We start from the raw sequence: 24,660 nt of genomic DNA, 5'->3' as shown, positions 1-24,660 counted from the left end.
ATCAGCCAACTAACAAAGGACAATTGCATCTATGTGAACTTCTGCAGTTAATCCAGGATGAACTTCAGAGATATTAGTCATTAATCTTACAGTTCATACAAAATCTTTAATTTAAACACTGACTCTTAACACTTACTTAGTTTATTAATTTTAAACCATGACTTGCACTATACATAAGTAATATTGTCATTATATTCATGTTGTTTAGTCAGAGGGGAACTGACCCCCACAGTGAGTCTTGTTTCTCCCAAGGTTATTTTTCTCCATTAATCAACATTTTATGGAGTTTTGTGTTCCTTGCCACAGTCGCCTTCGGCTTGCTCACTGGGGTTATAAATACAATTATTATTTAATTACTTATTTTTAAACACAATTCACAATTGTATTTTATCAAACTACACAATGGTGACTCTAAGACATTATAGATATTACGGTTTCATTTTCTGTTAATGCATGATTTTCTGTAAAGCTGCTTTAAAATGATGTGTGTTGTGAAAAGTGCTATACAAATAAAAATGACTTGACTTCAGAGTTACCACAGGAGGAGTTCTGCACATTCACATTCAAAATGTACCACTAACACACTGACAAACACAAAGTGTCACAATACTTGGATTAGATTTGACAAAACTGTTAGCAGGACATTAAGCACACACACTGTATGATTATAAGAAGGCTTCCTATGACCTGCGAAATGTGTTGAAGGATTATAAGAACTGGTAAAGACACAAAGTGGATTAAGTGAATAAAAAGACACCAGGAGCGTGTGGCAACAACTAAGGACAATTACTGATTATAAAGGTAAATCTTCCGCCACACTAAATGCTGACCCATCTCTGGCTAAAGAACTGAACTCCATTAATGCACGCTTTGAGACAGAAATCAGTTCCACCGCTGATGGCGCTAACACTAGCCAACAGGCTACCGTAATCGAAGTTCAACTACATAGCCAGTATAGTCAGAAGTGTGATACAATCATACAATCAGTCCATCTGTACACACGACAAAATGTTCCACTCTTCAGATACACATACACACACGTGATGAAACTATGAGGTACTAGCTGAGGTGATTTCCTGGTAAAAGTTAGCAGAATATGTGTTACCTGTCCCTGATAGAGTCCAGCATCCTGAATGGTGCTGTCTGGTTTATTGAGAGGCTCAAACGTGTTGCTCATGTATTTATTCCATAACCTGGTCTCCTTCTCATCTGGAATACTGAATAATTTCCGCATCTCTCGTTCAATGTTGTCTGTTAGGACACATTTACAGTTTACAAACAAAATTATTTCTAACCAAACCAAAGGGCTGTAAAACATAATATCTTAGCACTGACTGCAAACATCCTACAATCAAATTCAATATATCAATATATATTTCAGTGTCCATTTTTAAGAAAAATAAAAACAAATCTTTAATAATACAAATAAAATGACCCCTGGTAAAAGTTATTACATATTATGCTTTCCATATATGAAACTGTAACTTTACAGTCACAACTATAATTAACTGTGTATAACATTAACATTTTGTTTTATCTACATCAAGATCTTAGCTTAAAAAGGAAAGTGTATATTTTAGGTGCTGTAACTGGTCACCATTTCTTCAAGGTTTTCACCATTTTAATCACCCTTTGCCTTCACCTGTTCACTTTAAATGGTCCTGTGGTGTGACAAATATTCCATGTAGTCTCTCAATTAATATGAGCTCATAAAAGCTGCATACTAGGGATGGGTATATCGTATTTCGACAGATCGCGAACCAAAAAAACGACGAACCATATGACCCTTCAAACATCACAAACTCTCTATCACTTTATTTTACCACTACTGCGTCTTTTTCTACACTGTTTACAAGGTTCACACAAGGTCTTTAAAGTGCTTCAATTTAGCTTTTAGAAAGTCAAGTAGTGGAATACCTGGAAAATCACCTTGTTTTGTGTGTAATGTGTCCAAAGATGAGGCGACTCCACTTTCAGTGAATTAATATCCTATCTTTTCTTTACAGTCTGATAAAAAATTAAAAAGAAATATTAATTTTAATCTCACACAGCATGGATAGAAACTGAGAGATTCTCGATGAACCAGAACACTGTGAGGCACTCTTGAACTCTCAAAGTGACAGTACCTTTTTAGCATTTCTTATACAAATGAATGTAAACTCAATGTAAACACTTGTAATACATATTATTTCAAACAGTGATAGTTCATATCATAATTATATATACAATTTCATGTTATAATATTAATTAATATAATGTAGAATTTTTGTATTTTTAAAAAGTTCAAATGTCAATGACAATAAAATGATTAAAACATAAAATATACACTTCCACATACTTTTTTATTGAAAATAGGGGCGAAATAGGGGCAATAACTTCCTGTTCAATACAAAACCAGGGAGGGGCTCTCTCAGGTGGAAGCGACCAATGAGCCAAATGTCTGATAATAAAACAAAATCTTGGGTAGGCCTAGCCCACCTTTGTCAATCGGCCAATGTAACTTATTAAAATGCAATCTGGGATGTTTACCATTCCAAATGAAGGACTTCGCTATGCTATCGAATTGCTTGAAATAAGAGAGGGGGACATCTACAGGGAGAGATTGTAGCAGGTAGTTGAATTTTGGAATACAATTCATTTTAATAACATTAACCTTCCCAATCATAGATAAATGTAATGAAGCCCACCTGCTCACATCACTCAAACCTTTTTATTAAGGGATCAAAATTAACTCTAACTTACTGGGCAGTACGCTGTCAGAGCCAAAGCTTTGGATTTAGACCAATTGACTTTGTATCCTGAGAATTTGGAAAAGGAATTAATAATTATGTGGAGGCAAGGCAAAGATCTACTGGGGTCAGAGACAAATAATAAAATATCATCTGTGTAAAGCAAAAGCTTATGCGCCAAACCTCCCGCAACCACCCCTGGAAAATCATCCTCCTTTCTTATCGAGGCTGCTAATGGTTCCAGGGCAAGACGGAACAATAATGGGGAAAGAGGGCAACCATGCCGGGTGCCCCTATCCAGAGTAAAATAATCTGAAATTAATGCATTTGTTTGTACCACCGCAACCGGGTGTCTATAAAGTAACTTAATCCATCCAATAAAAGTATTCTAGCTGGATCTGGGAAATTGGACAGTAACTCTTACACTCGCTGGGATCTTTGTCCTTTTTAAGAATCAGACTGATCCGGGCTTGCGTCATGGTTGGCAGAAGCTTTCCATTCTTTAATGATTCAGTATAAACTTCTAACAAAAGTGGAGCCAGTTCTGTAGAATAGGATCTAAAAAATTCTGCGGCAAAACCATCTGGCCCCAGAGCCTTGTCTGTAGGCAAGGCCTTAATTACCACGCCAAGCTCCTCCAAGGTTATCTCAGAATCAAGAGAATTTTTTTACTCAGTCGTCAATTTAGGGAGTTCTAATGGTTCTACAAAGTTTCTAATATCTTCATCAGTAGACGAAGATGTGGAACTGTAAATGTCAAGATAGAATTCTTTAAAGGCATTATTAATATTAATGGCTGAGGTAAATATTTCACAACCAGCACATTTCACTAAGAGAATGGTAGAAAAAGACTCTCTCTGCTTTATATATCTAGCCAAAAGCTTCCCTGCTTTGTCCCCCGACTCAAAGTATGCCTGTCTTGCCCTGAATAGCCCAAACTCCACCTTCTGTGACAAAATAGTATTATATCTGTATTTCAGTCGGCTCAATTCTCTGAGGCCATCAGACGACATTCGAGCTCTGCCTCGGCATTTTTAATATTCCCTTCCAACTGCACGAGTTCTCATGCTTTGGATTTTTTGATGAATGAGGCATACTGTATGATCCGGCCCCTAAGAACTGCTTTAAGTGCCTCCCAAACCATGCCCACAGAGGATACTGAGGACCAGTTGGTCTCCATATAGACATTGATTTCAGCCTTTAGCATTTGTTGGAAATCAGGATTTTGCAGAAGGGATACATTAAAGCACCAACTATATGATTTCTTTTTCTCCGTATGTGACAACATCTCTAAACTCACCAGGGCATGATCTGAGACTAAAATGTTTCCAATTGAACAATCAACAACAGATGAAATGAGGGACTTAGACATAAAAAAAAAATCTATTCTAGAATAAATCTTATGGACTGATGAAAAAGAAAAAGGATAATCCCTACCAGATAGGTTCAAAAGTCTCCAAATATCTGTAAGACCAAGATTTTTACACATCCTGTGAAGCATCAATGTTGCTCTAGGAGGCTTACACACTTTTGCTTCACTATGATCAAGGACTGAGTCCATCAATAGATTAAAGTCTCCTCACAATATTATATCATGAAGGGTGCCAGCGGCTTGCAACATCCCTTCAAGATCTATAAAAAGCCCTGATTATCAGTGTTAGGTGCGTAAATATTAGCCAAAATCAACCTTTTCCCAGAATTTCTCCTAAAACAATAATGACTCTTCCTAATTTATCTTTAATCTGTTTGAGACATTTGAATTGTAGATGTTTATTTACCAGTATAATGACTCCCTTGCTCTTACTTGAGCCAGCACTAAAGAAAACATGTCCACCCCATATCTTCCCAAATTTGTCAGCTTCCTGCGGGGAAAGATGCGTTTCTTGAAGAAACACTATATCATATTTCTTATGTTTATGAAGAGAAATAATCTTCCTTCTTTTTATAGGGTGCCCCAACACATTCACATCCCACGTCGAGAGACAATCCACTCATATTAACATTTGACATTTTGACATATTACAAAAAATAAATTGTGTGTCAAAGATAAAATTATAACGACCACATTCCAACATTAGTGCAACAATCAAACCCTGAACTTCTCCCCGAACAAAACAAACAGAAAAAAGAAAAACGTGCGCATTAACCCCGCGCACGACAGCGCCAACTGGCGTCCATCCCTCTAAACTCAAACAGTCCATGTACACCTACGAGAGCCCCCGCGACAACTTCGCCATCGGATTGCTCAAGTCCAGTGTTTCTATAAAAATTTTGTGAGACAGAATTACACAACAGAAAATAATCTATAAACAAACTCCAGCCAATATGAGGCATAAGCACAAAGAGCATGCAGATTCATCCACAAACTGTCCTGAAGGAGGGTTATTCCACAAAACAAATTCCAGCTGCTAGGCGGAACCAGCACAAAAAGGCGCTCAGCTTCCTCGGACAGTCAAGTGAATGTTCAGTGAGTCAGGCCCACTCGGCTACAACATAAGAACCACAAATAACTTACTCAGTCATTGACTTTATGAAGGACATTGCCTGCTGTGGGCATGTAAATATTTTGCGGCCATCCTTAGTATCTATTCTCAATTTTGCCGGGAACATTAGTGCAAAAGCAAACTTCCGTTGATGTAAGAGTTTTTTGCATTCCTTGAATCGATTACGTTTCTCGCTTGTCGAATTCGCCAAGTCTGGAAACAACAAAATGCTGTGGTTCTTCCAAGAAAGCCTTCCTTTACTCCTCGCCTCGCATAACATGAGATCTTTTTTGGATGATCTCAGAAATTTGGCCAGAATTGATCGAGGCCTGTCTCCCTCCGTGGATCTCTGAGCCGAAACTCTGTGAGCTCGCTCGATTTCCAGCTTATGGCCTGTTATGTCGAGCAGACTTGGGAAGAGCCCGTCTAGGGATTTCACCAAATCTTGGCCTTCTTCATCCTCAGGAATTCCAACAATTTGGACGTTGTTTTGCCAGTTATGATTCTCTAAGTCTTCCAACTTTTCCAAGACGTGCTCCAAGTCTGCCTTGGTCGCTAGCGGGTTAGCAGCTAATTCCCTCTCTGATGACTCCAGATAGTCGATCCATTTTTCAACATCCGCCACTCTTGTAACCATCTCAGTGAATTTTGTCCCCATGGCAGTGATCGATCGATGCATTACAGCAAGAACCTCCAAGTCAGCAATGACCTTCGTCAGCACTGCCGACACATTCATCAATTGATGCCGAATCTCTTTCACTTCACCGTCCAAATTGACTCCCGGGCTTGTGGCCTACTGCTCAGGGGCTTCAGCTTGAGCACATAAGTGTCTTTTAATATCTCCAGAGCCCAAGGATATTGAATTCTTTGACATATTGTCTTCCTAGAACAGTTTAGAATCAGGGTGTATCGAATCTCACTGGTTTATGACACAAAAAGTATTAAAACTAGCAAAGTGCGCAGAGCTCGCCGTTCACACGTCCGAACCTCGCATGGCACCACGTGACTCCCCTCGGGATTATCTTTTTAAGATTTTGGAAATGTATGGGTTCAGGAATACTTTTATTGGATGGATTAAGTTACTTTATAGATACCCGGTTGCGGCGGGTTGCCCTCTTTCCCCATTATTGTTCAGTCTTTCCCTGGAACCATTAGCAGCCACGATAAGAAAGGAGGATGATTTTCCAGGGGTGATGGTGGGAGGTATGGCGCATAAGCTTTTGCTTTACGCAGATGATATTTAATTATTCATCTCCGACCCTAATAGATCTATGCCTTGCCTCCACAGAGTTCATTGGTCTAAATCCGAAGTTTTGGCTCTGACAGCATACTGCCCGGTAACTGCTTGTCAGCCAGGTGCCTTCCAGTGGCCCAAACAGGGCATTAAGTATTTGGGGATCTTATTCCCAGCAAATTTGTGTGATTTAGTTAGAGTTAATTTTGACCCTTTAATAAAATGGTTTTCGAGCGATGTGGGCAGGTGGGCTTCATTACGTTTATCTATGATTGGGAAGGTTAATGTTATTAAAATAAATTGTATTCCAAAATTCAACTACCTGCTACAATCTCTCCCTGTAGATGTCCCCCTGTCTTATTTCAAGCAATTTAATAGCATAGCAAAGTCCTTCATTTGGAATGGTAAACGTCCCAGATTACACTTCAGTAAGTTACATAGGCCGATTGACAAAGGTGGGCTAGGCCTACCCAAGATTTTGTTTTATTATCAGACATTTGGCTCATTGGTCGCTTCCACCTGAGAGAGCCCCTCCCTGGTTTTGTATTGAACAGGAAGTTCTTGCCCCTATTTCGCCATTGCAAAGCCTTTATATAAAACTAACCAGAGAAGTTAAGTTACACCCCGTTATCTCGCATTTGTACCCGGAATGGACAAGAGTGTCCAGAGTGTTTAATTCAGACATTTATTTAAATGTTGCTTCGAGCATATGGCTGAACCCAAAATTATGTAATAATAAGTCCCCTTTCTGCTGGTCAGAGTGAATTGTGAGGGAGGTTAATACACTCGGTGACCTATATGAGAGTGGAGTGTTGAGAGCCTCTGAAAATATGGTTCAACATATTGGGATCCCCAGGTCTCAATTCTTCAGGTATTTACAGCTGCGCCACCTGCTCTGTACTAATTTGGGAGAAGCATACACCCCCCTAGAGCAGCGGATACACTGGGAGTGGTGATTACTGCTTTTGGAAAAGGCCATGAGGCATCAGTGTATTACACCCTGCTAATTCAGAGTCTGGGGGACGGAGCTTCAACTTCTCTCAAGAGATTATGGGAGGTGACTCCAACCAGGTCTCCTAAGCAACCAAATTGGCCCGGTTGCTAGGGAGGGTAGAGTCACATGGGGTAACTTCCTTGTGGTCCCTATAATGTGTGGTTCTCGCTCGGTGGGGCGCGTGGTCAGTTGTGCGTGGATGCCGCGCAGAATAGCGTGAAGCCTCCACACACGCTACATCTCCACGGTAACGTGCTCAACAAACCATGTGATAAGATGTGTGGATTGACGGTCTCAGACACGGAGGCAACTGAGATTCGTCCTCCGCCACCCAGATTGAGGCGAGTCACTACGCCACCACGAGGACTTAGAGCGCATTGGGAATTGGGCATTCCAAATTGGGGAGAAAAGGGGAGGGAAAAAAAAAGATTATGGGAGAAAGATTTAATCTTGGTATTGGAGGAGGGAGTGTGGGCTAGGATTCTAAAAAACGTCAAGTCTACATCTAGAGATGCTACACCTAGAGAGGTGCGCCTTATGCAATTTAAGATTTTACATCGATTCTATTGGACGACCTCTAGATTGTATAGGCTTGGTCTTAAAGACACACCCACCTGCTGGTGATGCCAATCAGAAGATGGGGCACAACCCATGTTTTTTGGTGGTGTGTTAAGATCCAAGATTTTTGGTTGAGGGTTCAGAGTTTTATGTGTGACGTATTGGACACTCAAATTTAATTTAGCATTTTAGGCAATGGGGCGGTCATTAATATAGGGGATAAATACATAAAAAATTGGGTCCCAGCCAGTGTTATGATCGGCAGACAGGTCATCTTTAGGGGATGGAAGTTGGCTGGAGTGCCCTCATTTAAGAAGTGGAGCACAGAGATGGGCAGGGTGGCGGCATTCGGAGAAATGTCATATAGAAGGGAGGGAAACTTGGATTTATTTAATAAAAAGGAAGGCTCTCGGGGAGGGGCAGTGGAGAGAGATGTGTAGTTTTAAATGTGTGTGATTATTTTATTTTTTTGGTGTGTGTATTCTCAAGTTTGACCACAGGGATATTTGTTGAGGGTCAGGGTGGGGTTGGGCATTGGGAGGGAGAAAGGGAATAATGGGGGTTAAAAGTTGATTAGGTGTATATATATATGTTTGCTTTTCTGTTTCATTTGTCTAAATCAATAGAAAGTGTTAATCAGAAAAAGAAAATTAATTAATTATAATTAATTTTAATGAGCATTTTGCTCAACCAATTTTTCAGAAAATAAAAATTCTGCATTTAGTCATTTAAGTGTTATTATATCTAATCAAGATTATATCGAATCATGAACCTCATATTGTATATCGAACCGAATCGTGAGATACCCATAATGTCCCATCCCTACTGTATACATAATAATTATACAAGAATTAGAATGAGATGCTGTAAATAAAACAAAAGTAGTTTTAAATGAAGCATGTCACACCACAGGACATGAACTAACACATATAAAAAAAACACGTGAACTCTTTATTTTCTCCATACTCATGCAGGTACCTATGGTGTCAGCTTTGCTGAATTTTCTCGTGACAACGTTGTCCATGTTGCTGTCTTCACATAGTTTCAGTTCAGTGAGGTAGACTTCCACCTTACAGTGTTTCACGAACATCCCCTGCTCCACCACCTGAACAACACACAATCATTATAAAACCATTCAACAACAGCAAGGAAATACAGATTAGTGTTTAATTTTATTCCACAAAGGGTGATATATCAATATTAGAAAGTTCTATATAGCCTCTAGAAATTTCCATGAGCTTTGCGAGATTTTTCAAAGATTTTATTCAATTCTGTGACATTTCCCTTATATTTCCAGGTTTTCCATGAGTGAGGGAACCCTATATCACACAGAAAACTATACAGCTACCATTCTTCAAGTGTCATATTTACGCACAGTTGTAATCACGTCAGGTGTGAGTTTGAGCGCGTCATGACGGCTGTCAATGTGTTGATACGAGCAAATCAGAAAAATGCTTATTTTAGCAACAGAGCTGAACAGCTGAAGAATTCCAGACTATTTATTTCACACGGCCCCTCCGCTAGCAGACCACCACACAGCAAAAGCCAGAGGAAAACCCTGCTGAACTGCGGCCCAGGGTCCAAATGATTATCCTCACAAGATCAACCGTTCGACAGCGATATTTAAAACCCCGACCTTATATCACAATTCCCTCACAAAGCTCCATTGCAGTTTGACCTCAGATGGCAATTCTATTCCTTCATAACAAGGACAAGCACAAACCCGGCGTTCTCTACCAAACAGCGGACCGCAGTAAGACTCGAACCCTGCGGCGGCCTACATTCACTCCCTGCAAAACTTTTTCCAAACACCCAAACATGAGAATAAGGCAGCACCTCTTGCATGCTGTTGCTTGTAGCGTGCTCCATGTAGCCGGTCAGACATGCAGGGTTGCACTGTACACAGAAATAGCACAGCCACTTGATACCCCCTCAACATACATGGAGAGAGGGGGCAGGAAACAGAAAGAGCCGTCGCCATCATGGCATGACTGACGAAATCTCCATGACCATGTGTGCTAGCGGAAGTGAGGCACGTCAACACAAGCATTCTGGAAGCTAATTTCAAAGTAACAACTGCATGCTGTTTTTTCAAACACAATCAGACACAAGTGACTAAAACATTTGTTTTGTTTTGAATGGTATGAAACCTGTCAAGAACTTCTCCAAGTCATATATCTCCCCAAAAATAAAAGTAATAAGTAATAAAAAAGAAAAGAAATAACATGTTATTTAAAGAAAATCAAGCCTATTTTTCATGACATTTTCCCCATAAATTCTCATGACCAGGGACGTCACTCTTTTAAACCAACAAACTTCCTTATTTTTTTCCTGTAGTAATTACTAAATAAGGTGTATTAGAGACTGCATTCAACAAGAGCTCTAGAGATCTCGCTTTGTGCACAGAAAAGTGCCCTCCTCAAACTGTTGCAGTGAAGTCGACAGCACACAATTCTCTAGAATGTCAGTGTATAGCGTAGCATACAGAAACTACTGGAGTAGTCAAACTCATTAACTAGAAAGGTGTCCACATACTTTCGGCCATATAGTGTATTTTTGTGAGAATCTCACAGCTTATGTATTGTATTATTACTTTATTCAAAAATATCGTACAGCATCCATTGAGTTTCACATGCATAGACGGCTTTACCTTGCGTGCGATGGGTTCCTGTCCATCTGTCAGTCCATACCAGCTCACTAACTTACTCCAGCCCTCCATCGGCACCAGGATATAATCCAGTTCATCGATGAGGTGCTCCTTAATGCCCAGCACATCTCCATCTGAAACACAAACACATCTCCATCTAAAACACTTCAGCCCAAAGTATAATTCAGTTTTGACTCAAACACTTAACGTCTGCATACAGTCGATCGCTCAGCCTTTCAAAGTATACTCCATTTCACTGTGAGTTTATACACACAGTATGCACAGTTTATATATTCCTTCAGACTGGAGTTATACAAATGCAGGTATCTCCTGACCTCCTCAAACACGAGCTCTTGACTTGCACATCCACTGTTGTTGTTTCCACTTTCATTTCCTGTTGTTTACCTGTGATTACATCTACTAGCGCTTCTTCGTGACAACAATGACTCAGCTGTGAGTGTTGCCACCTTGTGAACCCACTTATTAGTGAAAATAATTCCAGGCGCATGTGCATTCTGCGTGTTCAGAGTACACACGTTAGAAAAATTGGGCCGCACTCGTTCAGTGCTCGAGCACTCAGCTGATGATAAAATTGTCTGAAATTTAGGACAGAAACATTTTACTATTGTATAGTTTAATTTAATACAATATAATTTAATAATTAGAGCTGTCAGAATTAACATGTTAAGGCACGTGATTAAAGTTTAACATTTTTTAGAGCATTTCTGTCTTTATACTGTGGAAGGCTTTGTTTGAAAAATATTAAAGATGTCATGAAGTGCCATTTTTTATAAATGTATTATCTTCCCTGAGGTCCAATGAATTGCATTAAAACAGTCATAATCTAGTACTATATGATCATTTTCCACCTTGTTTTTGGCCCTCTGTCTGAAATGCTCGGTTTTGGCCTAAGTGCCTCCTTAAAACTTCAATGAAAACGGCCAATGTTATGATTGGCAAACATCATGCAACCCCTCAAATTCAGCAAACTCAGTCGGAAGAGAATGAACCTCGACATTATAAAACTACATTTCAGGGTTTACACATATCGCACATACAACACATTGCATCCGAATATATCAAAAGGGTCATGAGGAATCAAATTTTCCTTGATCTTTTGACATATAAGAGGTCATTGTACTATAAAAACATCCTGTAAGTTTCAGAACTGAAAACTTCCTCCTTAATAGAAAAAGAGTATTTATTTAAACCAAGCTGCAAAAACGTCTCGTTTGGAATTCATGGAACTTGTGACATCATAAGGACCAAATACATCTGCATATGCAACACCTATTTTTCATCATTGCACCCTTGGCCCCACCCACTGGTGCTCAGTCAGTCACACAGGTGAAGAGGAGAGAGATGCACCTGTCATGGGAGATTCATCCTAAATGGACTTACACAGGACGCCTTCATGTGCCTGTCTGAATTTAAATGTTTTCCTACATAAACATGCACAGACAGACGTCTTTGACCACTTGATACATATCTGGGGCCGCTTTTAAAAGACGCGGTGTCAAGTTACAACTCTGAAGAGGAGAATCTCTCTGTTATTGAAGGATGGGGCATATAAAAACACTTGGATGTGATCGGAAAAAAAAACGTGAGTTAACAGTTTCATTCATTAATATTTCATGTCCTGACTGTGTGATAGTTTATGGTGCTGACACCCTGTTTACACCAGGCACGTCCATTGACGCAGCGCAATGCAACGGCTTGAGGCTGTCTACACCGGGTGTGTCAACACAAACTTTCTAAACCATTTATTTGTGTTGTTGGCAGTAGTAGTGTCACCGCATACAGCAATGGGACATCTGTTTACTGTCGATGCACCATGCCACAACGGACACCCTGTTAACCAACGTTATGTGTACACCCTGACATTTAGTTTTATAATGTTGAGGGGCTTGTTCATTCTCTTCCGACTGAGTTTGCGGAATTTGAGGGGCTGCATGATGTTAGCCAATCATAACAGTGGGCGTTTACAATGAAGTTTTAAGGAGGCAGTTAGACCAAAACCGAGCGTTTCAGACAGAGGGCCAAAAACAGGGTGGAAAATGATCATATATAACTAAATTATGACTGTTTAAATGCAAAAAAAACAAAAAACTTTACTATCATTATCAGTGGACCTCAGGGAAGATAATAAAACTATTTAAAAAAAAAAAAAAAAAAAAAAAAAGAGCATTTCATGTTCATCTCAAGCACAACAGTTAACACTCAGCACCATAAACTATCAAACAGTCGTGGCATTTGAAAAATTCATGAATAAAACGTTTTACTTACATTTTTGATCAGGTTCAAGTGTTTTTAACTGCCCCATCCTTCAATAATAGTTCCTTTGCAAAGCTTGAATCATATTATGATGGTTCACAAACAATCTACACTGACATGAGCCGAACAAAACGCACACACATAGTCCAAAGCACGGTGAAATGACGCACACACATACTATAGGCCCAATGAGGAGCACATCGCTGGAAACATCGAAACAGTCAAAGACGTTCCTCTATTTCATATTTACCATGATTACCAACAATTAAAAATAGCGCAGATGGACAAAAGAACATCCATGACATGTTTGTGCTCAAAACAACAAGAGACAGCAGCAGAATGAAAGAGAATTTCTTCTCCCTTTCAGAGTTGTAACTTGACACCACGTCTTTTAAAAGTGGCAAGATACATGACAGCGGTCAAAGAGTCTACCTAGTTCATGTTTATATACAAAATAATTCAAAATAGTCCAGATGGGTCCCCTTTTGTGTTATGTTAGGAATAGTTAGCCACACAAGGCCTGCTCTCTTGACTTGAACTGTGCGCCAGTGGGCGGGGCCAAAGGTGCGATGACACATGCTGTGAGATGTGTAAAAACAAATAAGCAATGTCTCGTGATGTCACGAATAGACAGATTTCAAAACGAGACGGTTCAGAAGGGTGGCAAATATAAATAATCTTTTTAGACTGGGGAGGAAATTTTCAGTTCTGAAACTTACAGTATGTTTTTATAGTACAGTTAACTCTTACATGTCTAAATATCAAGGAAAATTTGATTCTCCATTTCATGACCCCTTTAATAAAGCATTATATTGTTACATTTTCTTTTCTAAGATGAAAATAAATGCATTTTGACAGGAAAAGAAGATTATTTAGAGTAAAAATTCAGCACTTTCAAAATCTGCGATTAATGAAAACGTATGTGATTAATCGCGATTAAAATGTTTTATCGACTGACAGCACTAATGTAAAATTATATATTACAACCCCAATTCCGAAAAAGTTGGGACAGTATGAAAAATGCTAATAAAAACAAAAAGGAGTGATTTGTAAATTATATTCACCCTTTGCCATATTTAAAGCACTACAACTACACATTACATGATGTCTTTCCTTGTGAATTTCATTATTTTTTGAAAATGTACAGTAATTTCAAATCAGACGATTGCAACACACTGCAAAAAAGTTGGGACAGTCAAGTGTTTACCACTGTGAAACATCACCATTTCTTCTAATAACACTTATTAAGCATTTGGGCACTGAAGACACAAGTTTGTTAAGATTAGAAAGTGGAATTTTCCCCCATTTATGTTGGTCTTCAGCTGCACAATTGTATGGGGTCTTCATTGCCGTATTGTGCGCTTCATAACGCGCCACACATTCTCAATTGGAGATGGTCAGGACTGCAGGCAGGCCAATCTAGCACCCACACTCTCTGCTTACACAGCCATGCATTTGTAATCCAGGCAGTATGTGGTTTGAAGTTGCCCTGCTGGAAAATGCAGGGACGTCCCTGGAAAAGACGGTGCTGGATGGCAGTATATGTTGCTCCAAAATTTGTACACGTCTGCATTAATGGTGCCCTCACAGATGTGCACGTTACCCATGCCATGGGCACTGACACACCCCTGGCCCATACAGACACTGGCTTTTGGACCTGACGCTGATAACAGCTTGGATGGCCCTTTTCCTCTTTGGCCCAGATAGCACAACAACTTCGTTTTTCAAAAACTATTTGAAATGTGGACTCTTCAGACCAAAAAACACAGTTCCACTGTTCTACTTTCCATCTCAGATGAGACCGAGCCCAGAGAAGTCAGCAGCGCTTCTGGACAGTGTTGATGTATGGCTTCTCCTTTACATAGTTAAGTCTTAACTTGCATCTGTGGATGCAGCGGCAAGTGGTGTTGACTAACAAAGGTTTACTAAAGTAATCCCAAGCCCATGTTCATGATATCCATTACAGATGAATGATGTTTTTTAAGTCAGTGACGTCTGAGGGATCAGAGATAACGCACATTCAGAAGTGGTTTTCGTCTTGCCCTTTATGCACCAAGATTTGACCAGATTCCTTGAATCTTTTAACTATATTGTGCACTGTAGAGGGTGAAATGCCCAAAATCCTTCCAATTTGTCTTTGGGCAACATTGTTCTCAAAGTGCTGGATTATTTGCTGAAGCATCTGTTGGTAAATTGACAAGTCTCAAATGATGCTTGCTCTTGAAGGACTAGGCTGTTTTTGGAGGCTCCTTATATAATATGACACGATTGCCTCACCTGTTTCACATCTCCTGTTTCACATCACCTTGTTATTTCAACTCGTCAAATTGTTATTAGTCTTAAACTGCCCCTGTCAACTTTTTTGGAGCGTGTTGCAATCATCTGATTTGAAATTACTGTGCATTTTCAAAAAAAACAAAGACATTCACAAGGAAAGACATCATGTAATGTGTAGTTGTAGTGCTTTCAATTTAGCAAAGGGTGAATATAATTTACAAATCACTCTTTTGTTTTTATTAGCATTTTTCATACTGTCCCAACTTTTTCAGAATTGGGGTTGTATAATAATATGAAATATAATATGATATACAGTATATATATACCCTGATCAGCCACAACATTAAAAGCACCTACCTAATATTGTGTAGGACCCCTCGTGCCGCCAAAACAGCACCAACCCGCATCTCAGAATAGCATTCAGAGATGATATTCTTCTCACCACAATTGTACAGAGCAGTTATCTGAGTTCTTTCTGCTTTTAGATTCTTATGCGTTTCATACTCAGAGTCACATCAATTATATAGATATAGGAAGTATCGTCAATATCAGTCAACAACTAATAAGGATATTCTACAATGTCATCAATGAAGTAGTACAATTAGTTTGATATAGACTTTTTGTGAGAAAATGCGATTGCTAATGCGCACATACTGTCCGTTGGTGCTGGACTTGTTATTAACTTCTTGCTAATATATTAACAATTTATTTATGTGCAAACAATTACTAAAATGCAAGACTAAACTGCTCTATTCCATCTAAAACACACAAAATCCCATTTTTTATTACGATTTTTTCAAAGTTAAATTTGTGTGTGAAAGTGTGAGTAAATATAATGCTAAATAAATTTAATTATTTTTTTAGACAATTTATGTATATGTCATTTTACTATTATATTAAATTGTGTGATATATCGGCATTATATCGACCACACTGGTCTCTGGATAGAACACATATCGGTTGACCTCTAGTTCTCAAGATGTGCTTTTAAAACTTGAACTATTCATAACTTGACACGGCATCTTAAAAACGCAACACTCATGATGGGACGCTTAAAAACAGCATGAGATGCAACGCAACAGCCAAAGACGTCTGTCTAAAGCTGTAGTGCTTTAAAAGGGATGAATTTAAAGACAGTTTTACTGGACAAACTGTCTAACAGCTCAAATACAGCACGCTAATTAAAACACATTGAAAACGCAAACCTTTGACGTACTTTTTTTCCATGTATTATGAGATTGGACACACTCGTGCTAATCTGGCGTATGTGATAAACTAGAATGTGAGATGTAAGATGAACCTTTGAGCAGGCCAGAGTTATCCACCGGTCCCGGATAGACGTTCTGATCACCCATCTGATATTTGTCCCAGCTGTCAAAGCCAACATATTTCTTCCACTGCTTGAACCAGTGACTGTCCACCAAATACCTGCACAGACATGAAATATTAAATAACACATGCATCACCCAAAGTTAATTACAGATAAATGAGTCTTTAAACAACAGTTCACCATAGTTTATATACAGTAGATATGAGTTGAGAAGTATTCAGTACACATAATTAAAGTACACTTTCAGATATCAAGACAGTTTCACTGCAGTAATTACTGTATAGATGATTGGACTGATGAGTCTCTGTGTGTGTTTAATAATAATGGTAATAATAGAGAATTGCTGATTCATTTAGTGTGAGTGTCAACACGAGGAGAAATCTTCACATGTGTTATTAGTGTCTATGGTGATCATTGACCTGATGTATTGATGATGAATGTTCAAATGTCTCTGTGATCTCTGACTGACTTATTGATATTGTTATTGGTGTCAGTCATTAATAACAGCAGTGTTGTGTTATACGTGTTTAATAGCGTCTCTCACCATGTGTCAGCTCTGCGCAGCGGCGTTTTGAGGAGCGTCGCGATCTCTCCTCTCTGTGTCTCCGCATCCGCCGCGCCGCCTTCCGCCATCTTCACTCACTCCACCGCTCGCGTCACCACGCCCGTACGCACGCCGTCTGCGTGACGTCATGACGCGTTTCACCTCCGCCCAGCCTAATCGTATTATTCATTTTCAACCATATGATTTTATTTAATCAATTTCATGTGTATACAAAAAGGCAACATTAAACGTGTTTTAATATTTATATTACTTGGGTTGTTTTGCTTATTGAGTCTCTTAAATATAACAATAAGGAATCTATATCTACTTGCAGCCGTATTCTCTTTTCTTTTAACATTTATTTTAGCCCACATAGCAATTCTTGTGGAAACCCTGAACCGCAAGGTGAAAAAATATTCACTATGTAAACATTTTTTTAAGTGTCTTCCTATGTCTATAAATTTTTTTCTCTGATTTTTTTTCTCTCTCTCTGTAAATATATATATATATATATATATATATATATATATATATATATATATATTTTTTTTTTTTTTTTTTTTTTTAAATTAAATATTTTTCTCTAAACATTTTTGTTTAACTCTGAATTTTGTCTTCTAAGATTTTTTTATTTTTTTCCTCTGAAGATTTTTTTTCTATTCAAGAGGCAACACGAGTCATTTTTTTTTTTCTTGGTAGCTAACATTTAGCATGTGGTACCAACCTCTGCCACCAGGTGTCACTATCAGTTAGCATGAAATCTCTGACGTACTTTAGCTGTTTATTTATAGATTTATAGTATAATACAATAACAAGAATGTTTTTCAAATCTTATTCAATGAAAAAAAAAAATTAATGTTAGAATGATTGTATATTTAAATAAACATATGTTTCATGTGGTATTCCTTTTCAAATCACTCAAGAGTTCAACACAGCACTTAACATTGAAAACACAGCGAAAGGCGTTACAAAGGTCAAAGATGTCCATTTTGCACGTTTACATAGGCCAACTGTTAAAAAAAAGCACAATATCAATAGCAGCATTGATATTTGCATTGATGAAGGTCATCAAACAATCAGAAATAACTTCTGTTAATGTTACACAAATGCCATATGAAACAAACAGTATGTAAACCTGAGGTATATTCATTTAACTTTGGGTATTAGAAGACTCTCTAACATTATGTTTAAAATTAGCAAAACATTCTTGTAACTGTATTATACTATAACTATAAATCTGTAAATAAACAGAAACATTTACAGAGAGAAAAAAAAAAAAACTATTTCAGAGAAGAAAAAAAAAGTTTGCCAAACAAAAATAAATAAATTTAGGACTATGAGGTTCAAGGCTTCTGTAAATTCAGATTCTGAATGGCCATTTATTACTACAGTCACTGCAATGCACAACAAATGCAATGCAAAATTTTGTCCTTATTTGGACAGATTGTGAGTTTTAACAGATTCAACATCTAAAAGACACTGTAGATACAAGTTGCCTGTGTATATTCATGAGTATATTCATCTTAAGTTGTTTATAAATAGATACCAATTTGGATAAGCAGCACAATTTTACCAATACATATTAATTCATTTAGTATGTAAATTATATCTCTCCATCAAAGACATAATATTTTTAAGAAGTTTAATATATTATTTGGCCCGGTGGTAAGCACAACAACGGTGCCCCAACAATAGTCCAAAAAAGTGTAGGCTCAAAGACTTTTTTCATTTAAATTAAAAATCCTGTCACATAAAATCTGTGAAAAATGAGGCCATTTTTGTGTGGTGTTTAACAAACAAAATTTTTTTTTTCTTTTTGGTTTTTTTTTGTTATTAAAATTTTTCATTGATTCCATCCACAAGACAGATAAACACAACATAAAATATGGAATCTGTTATATAAATGAAACTCCTCCCCCCCGAACATAATTTGGGGTTCAGCCATATGCTCGAGGCAACATTTAAATAAATGTTTGAATTAAACACTCTGGACACTTTTGTCCATACCGAGTGCAAATGCGAGATAACGGGGTGTAATTTAATTTCTCCGATTAGTTTGATAGGAAGGCTTTGCAATGGCGAAATAGGGGCAAGAACTTCCTGTTCAATAAAGAAACCAGGGAGGGGCTCTCTCAGGTGGAAGTGACCAATGAGCCAAATGTCTGAGACCGAATGCATAATAATAAAATAAAATCTTGGGTAGGCCTAGCCCACCTTTGTCAATCGGTCTATGTAACTTATTAAAATGTAATCTAGGACGCTTTCCATTCCAAATGAAGGACCTCGCTATGCTATCAAATTGCTTGAAATAAGAGGGGGGACATCTACAGGGAGAGAATGTAGCAGGTAGTTCAATTTTGGAATACAATTCATTTTAATAACATTAAACTTCCCAATCATAGATAAATGTAATGAAGCCCACCTGCCCACATCGCACAAAAACCTTTTTATTAAGGGGTCAAAATTAACAAATTTATAGGGAATAAAATGCCCAAATACTTAATGCCCTGTTTGGGCCACTGGAAGGTGCCCCGCTGGAAAGCTTTGGATTTAGACCAATTAACTCTGTATCCCAAGAACTTAGAAAAGGAATTAATAATTCTGTGGAGGCAAGTCACAGATCTAATGGGGTCAGAGAGAAATAGTAAAATATCATCTTAGTAAAGCAAAAGCTTATGCGCCACCCCTCCCACCACCGTTCCTGGAAAATCATCTTCCCTTATCGCAGCTGCTAATGGTTCCAGGGCAAGACAGAACAATAATGGGGAAAGAGGGCAACCCTGCCGGGTGCCCCTATCCAGAGTAAAATAATCTGAAATTAATCCATTCGTTTGTACTGCCGCTACCTGGTGTCTATAAAGTAACTTAATCCAACTAATAAAAGTATTCCCCAACCCGTATATTTCTAAAATCTTAAAAAGATATCCCATTCTACCATATCAAACGCCTTTTCGGCGTCAAGTGAGATGGCAGAGACCGGAGTCTGATCATTTGCCACTGACCACATGATATTGATGAGACGCCTGATGTTATCAGAAGAGCTGCAGCCCCGAATAAACCCCACCTGATCTATATGTATAAGAGATGTCATAACTTTACTTAATCGGTTAGCCAGAATTTTTGACAATATTTTTTTATATCCAGCTGGATCAGGGAAATTGGATGGTAACTCTTACACTTGCTTGGATCTTTGTCCTTTTTAAGAATCAGACTGATCCGGGCTTGTGTCATGGTTGGCAGAAGCTTTCCATTCTTTAATGATTCAGTATAAACTTCTAACAAAAGTAGAGACAGTTCTGTAGCATAAGATCTAAAAAATTCAGCGGCAAAACCGTCTGGCCCCAGAGCCTTGCCTGTAGGTAAGACCTTAATTACCTCACCGAGCTCCTCCATGGTGATCTCAGAATAAAGAGAATTTTTTTGCTCAGTCGTCAGTTTAGGGAGTTCTAATCTTTCCACAAAGTTTCTAATATCTTCATCAGTAGACGAAGATGTGGAACTGTAAAGGTCAAGATAGAATTCTTTAAAAGCATTATTAATATCAATGGCTGAGGTAAATATTTCACCAGCAGCAGATTTCACTGAGGGAATGGTAGAAAAAGACTCTCTCTGCTTTATATATCTAGCCAAAAGCTTCCCTGCTTTATCCCCTGACTCAAAGTATGACTGTCTTGCCCTGAATATCCCAAACTCCACCTTCCGCGACAAAATAGTATTATATCTGTATTTCAATCGGGTCAATTCTCTGAGGCCATCAGACGACATTCGGAGCTTCAGCTCTGCCTCGGCATTTTTAATATTCCCTTCCAACTCCACGAGTGCTCGTGCTTTGGATTTTTTAATGAATGAGGCATACTGTATGATCCAACCCCTAAAAACCGCTTTAAGTGCCTCCCAAGCCATGCCCACAGAGGGTACTGAGGACCAGTTGGTCTCCATATAAACACTGATTTCAGACTTTAACATTTGATGGAATTCAGGATTTTGCAAAAGGGACACATTAAAGCGGCAACTATATGATTTCTTTTTCTCCGTATGTGGCAACACCTCTAAACTCACCCGGGCCTGATCTGAGACTAATATGTTTCCAATTGAACAATCAACAACAGATGAAATGAGGGACTTAGATACATCTTACATCAGAAAAAGATCTCGTTCGCTTTGATGTTTCCAGCCAAACTGAGAATAGAAACGAAGGTCGGTCGCAAAGTATTTACATGTCCAAATCTGGCAATGTCTTTTATAGAATCAATGACTGAGTAAACCATTGGATGTTTCTCATGTGAGTGGGCCTGACTCTCTGTACCTAACTCTTGAGGAAGCTGGGCGACATTTTGGGTTTTTTGCATTGGCTCCGCCGAGTGGCCGGAGCTTGTTTTGTGAATAACACTTTTCCTTAAAGAAACTTTTGCATTGATGAAAGATTACTTTTGCATTGAAGTTCCCGGACAGATTGAGAGTAGACACTATGGATGACCGCAAAATACCTACATGCTGCTCACACAAAGGATGTCTTTTATGAAGTCAACGGATTATGTAAGTCATGGTATATACTTTTATGCAGCCTCCGAGTGAATTGACTCAATCATCCAGGGAACCGGGATGCCGGTTTTGTTTCTTTTTGTATTGGTTCCGCCTAGCGGCTGGAGCTTGTTTTATTGAATAACACTCATTTGGAACAGCTGTGGATTAATCTGTTCATTCTTCATGCTTATTCCTCCTGCTGGCTGTAGTTTGTTTGTTTTTTTTTTACGAGACTTTGGAATGATTACATCATCCGCTGAACTAATAACAGCTGGCTCACAGAACATTCGTTTGTCTGTCTGAGGAATCTGAATTGTTTTATATCAGCTGGAATTTGTTTTGTGGAAGATCAGTTCTGTGAATGAATCTACACATTCTTTGTGTTCATTCTTCCTATTGACTGGGTTTATTTTACAAAGTATTTTCTGTTATGTAATTAAATTGAACAATCCGTTGGCAAAGTTGTCGCAGGGGCTTGTGTGCGTTCATGGACCTTTTGAGTTTAGAGGGATTGTCGCCGGTTGGTGCTGTCGTGCGCGGGGTTAATGTGCACATTTTTCTTTTTTCTGTTTGTTTTGTTCGGGGAGATGTTCGGGGTTTGATTGTTTCACTAATGGGAAATGTGGTCTGTATAATTTTGTTTTTCACACACAATTTTTTATTATGTCAATATGTCAGTTGTTAATATGAGTGTACTATCTCTCTCCACATGGAATGTAAATGGGTTGGGGCACCCCATAAAAAGAAGGAAGGTTATTTCTTTTCTTAAACGTAATTAATATGATATAGTGTTTCTTCATAAAATGCATATTTCCCCGCAGGAAGCTGAAAAATTTGGGAAGATATGGGGTGGACATTTTTTCTTTAGTGCTGGCTCAAGTAAGAGCAGGGGAGTCATTACACTGACAAGTAAGCATCTACAATTCAAATGTCTCAAACTGATTAAAGTTTGATTTTGGCTGATATTTATGCACCTAATGCTGATGATCAGGGCTTTTTTATAGATCTTGAAGGGATGTTGCAAGCTGCTGGCACCCCTCATGATATACTATTGGGAGGAGATTTTAATCTATTGATGGACTCAGTCCTTGATCATAGTGAAGCAAAAGTATGTAAGCATACTAGAGCAACATTGACACTTTACAGGATAGTAACAATTTTGGTCTTACAGATAATTGGAGACTTCTGAACCCATCTGGTAGGGACTATAATTTATTTTTTCATCAGTCCATAAGATTTATCCTAGAATAGATTTTTTTTTAAATATCTAAGTCCCTCATTTCATCTGTTGTTGATTGTTCAATTGGAAGCATCTTAGTCTCAGATCATGCCCTGGTGTGTTTAGAGGTGTTGCCACATACGAAGAAAAAGAAATCATATAATTGGTGCTTTAATGTATCCCTTTTGCCAAATCCTGAATTGCAACAAATATTAAAGGCTGAAATCAATGTTAATATGGAGACCAACTGGTCCTCAGTATCCTCTGTGGGTGTGGCTTGGGAGGCACTTAAGGCAGTTCTTAGGGGTCGGATCATACAGTATGCCTCATTCACCAAACAATCCAAAGCATGGAACTCGTGGAGTTGGAAGGGAATATTAAAAGTGCAGAGGCAGAGCTGAAGTGCTGAATGTCGTCTCATGGCCTCAGAGAACTGACTCGATTAAAATACAAATATAATACTATTTTGTTGTGGAAGGTGAAGTTTTGGCTATTCAGGGCAAGACAGTCATACTTTGAGTCGGGGGATAAAGCAGGGAAGCTTTTGCCTAGATATATAAAGCAGAGAGAGTCTTTTTCTACCATTCCCTCAGTGAAATCTGCTGGTGGTGAAATATTTACCTTGGCCATTGAAATTAATAATGCTTTTAAAGAATTCTATCTTGATCTCTATAGTTCCACGTCTTTGTCTACTGATGAAGATATTAGAAACTTTGTGGAACCATTAGAACTCCCTAAACTGACGACTGAGCAAAAAAATTATCTTGATTCTGAGATAACCTTGGAGGAGCTTGGCGAGCTAATTAAGCAGGGCCAGAATTTTTTAGATTTTCTGCTACAGAACTGGCTCCACTTTTGTTAGAAGTTTATACGGAATCAATAAAGAATGGAAAGCTAAGATGCTGACTACCAACCCTGGAGTCGTGAGTTTGAATCCAGGGTGTGCTGAGTGACTCCAGGCATGTCTTCTAAACTACCAAATTGGCCCGGTTGCTAGGGAGGGTAGAGTCACATGGGGTAACCTCCTCATGGCCGCTATAATGTGGTTCGCTCTCGGTGGGGCGCATGGTATGCCACGGAGAATAGCATGGAGCCTCCACACGTGCTATGTCTCCACGGTAACGTGCTCAACAAGTCACATAATAAGATGCGTGGGTTGACGATCTCAGACGCGGAGGCAACTGAGATCTGTCCTCCGCCACCCGGATTGAGGCAAGTCACTATGCCACCATGAGGACTTAGAGCATATTGGGAAATGGGCATTCCAAATTGGGGAGAAAATCAAAAAAACAAACAAACAAAAAAGATTGGAAAGCTTCTGCCAACCATGATACAAGCCCGGATCAGTCTGATTTTTAAAAAGGACAAAGATCCAAGTGAGTGCAAGAGTTACCATCCAATTTCCCTGATCCAGCAAGACATAAAAATATTGTCAATAATTTTGGCTAACCGATTAAGTAAAGTTATGACATCTCTTATACATATAGATCAAGTGGGGTTTATTCGGGGCCGCAGCTCTTCTGTTAACATTAGGCATTTCATCAGTATCATGTGGTCAGTGGCGAATGATCAGATTCCGGTTGCTGCCATCTCACTTGACATCGAAAAGGCATTTGATATGGTAGAATGGGTTTATCTTTTTAAAATTTTGGAAATATATGGGTTCGGGAATACTTTTATTGGATTAAGTTACTTTATAGACATCCGGTAGCGGCAGAACAAACGAATGGATTAATTTCAGATTATTTTACTCTGGATAGGGGCACCTGGCAGGGTTGCCCTCTTTCCCCATTATTGTTCTGTCTTGCCCTGGAACCATTAGCAGCTGCGATAAGAAAAGAGGATGA

General features: G+C 38.7%; 1 protein-coding gene across 14 annotated transcripts in view; it reads right to left on the bottom strand.

Annotated features, from left to right (window-relative positions):
- The window catches only part of LOC127435309 (ubiquitin carboxyl-terminal hydrolase 15-like), a 277,517-nt gene extending 260,322 nt beyond the window's left edge, over positions 1-17,195 (bottom strand). For 12 of the 14 annotated variants that reach the window (XR_007896179.1, XM_051688689.1, XM_051688682.1 and 9 more), the window contains exons 1-5: positions 17,071-17,195; positions 16,497-16,624; positions 10,649-10,779; positions 8,977-9,103; positions 1,106-1,251 (exon numbers count right to left, since the gene is read on the bottom strand). Coding sequence is in view for 13 of the 14 variants with exons in the window: in XM_051688689.1 (XP_051544649.1) it covers positions 1,106-1,251; positions 8,977-9,103; positions 10,649-10,779; positions 16,497-16,624; positions 17,071-17,159 (621 nt within the window). In the remaining variant the exon portion in view is untranslated. The remainder of the gene's footprint in view (positions 1-1,105; positions 1,252-8,976; positions 9,104-10,648; positions 10,780-16,496; positions 16,625-17,070) is intronic. The other 2 variants (XM_051688694.1, XM_051688695.1) reach the window with 1 other exon arrangement.
- Positions 17,196-24,660: the final 7,465 nt, after the last annotated feature.

This window comes from Myxocyprinus asiaticus, chromosome 45 (genome assembly GCF_019703515.2).
Source record: "Myxocyprinus asiaticus isolate MX2 ecotype Aquarium Trade chromosome 45, UBuf_Myxa_2, whole genome shotgun sequence".
Lineage (NCBI taxonomy): Eukaryota > Metazoa > Chordata > Actinopteri > Cypriniformes > Catostomidae > Myxocyprinus > Myxocyprinus asiaticus.
The sequence above is the reverse complement of the archived record's forward strand: the minus strand, read 5'-3'. Positions and strand labels throughout refer to the sequence as shown.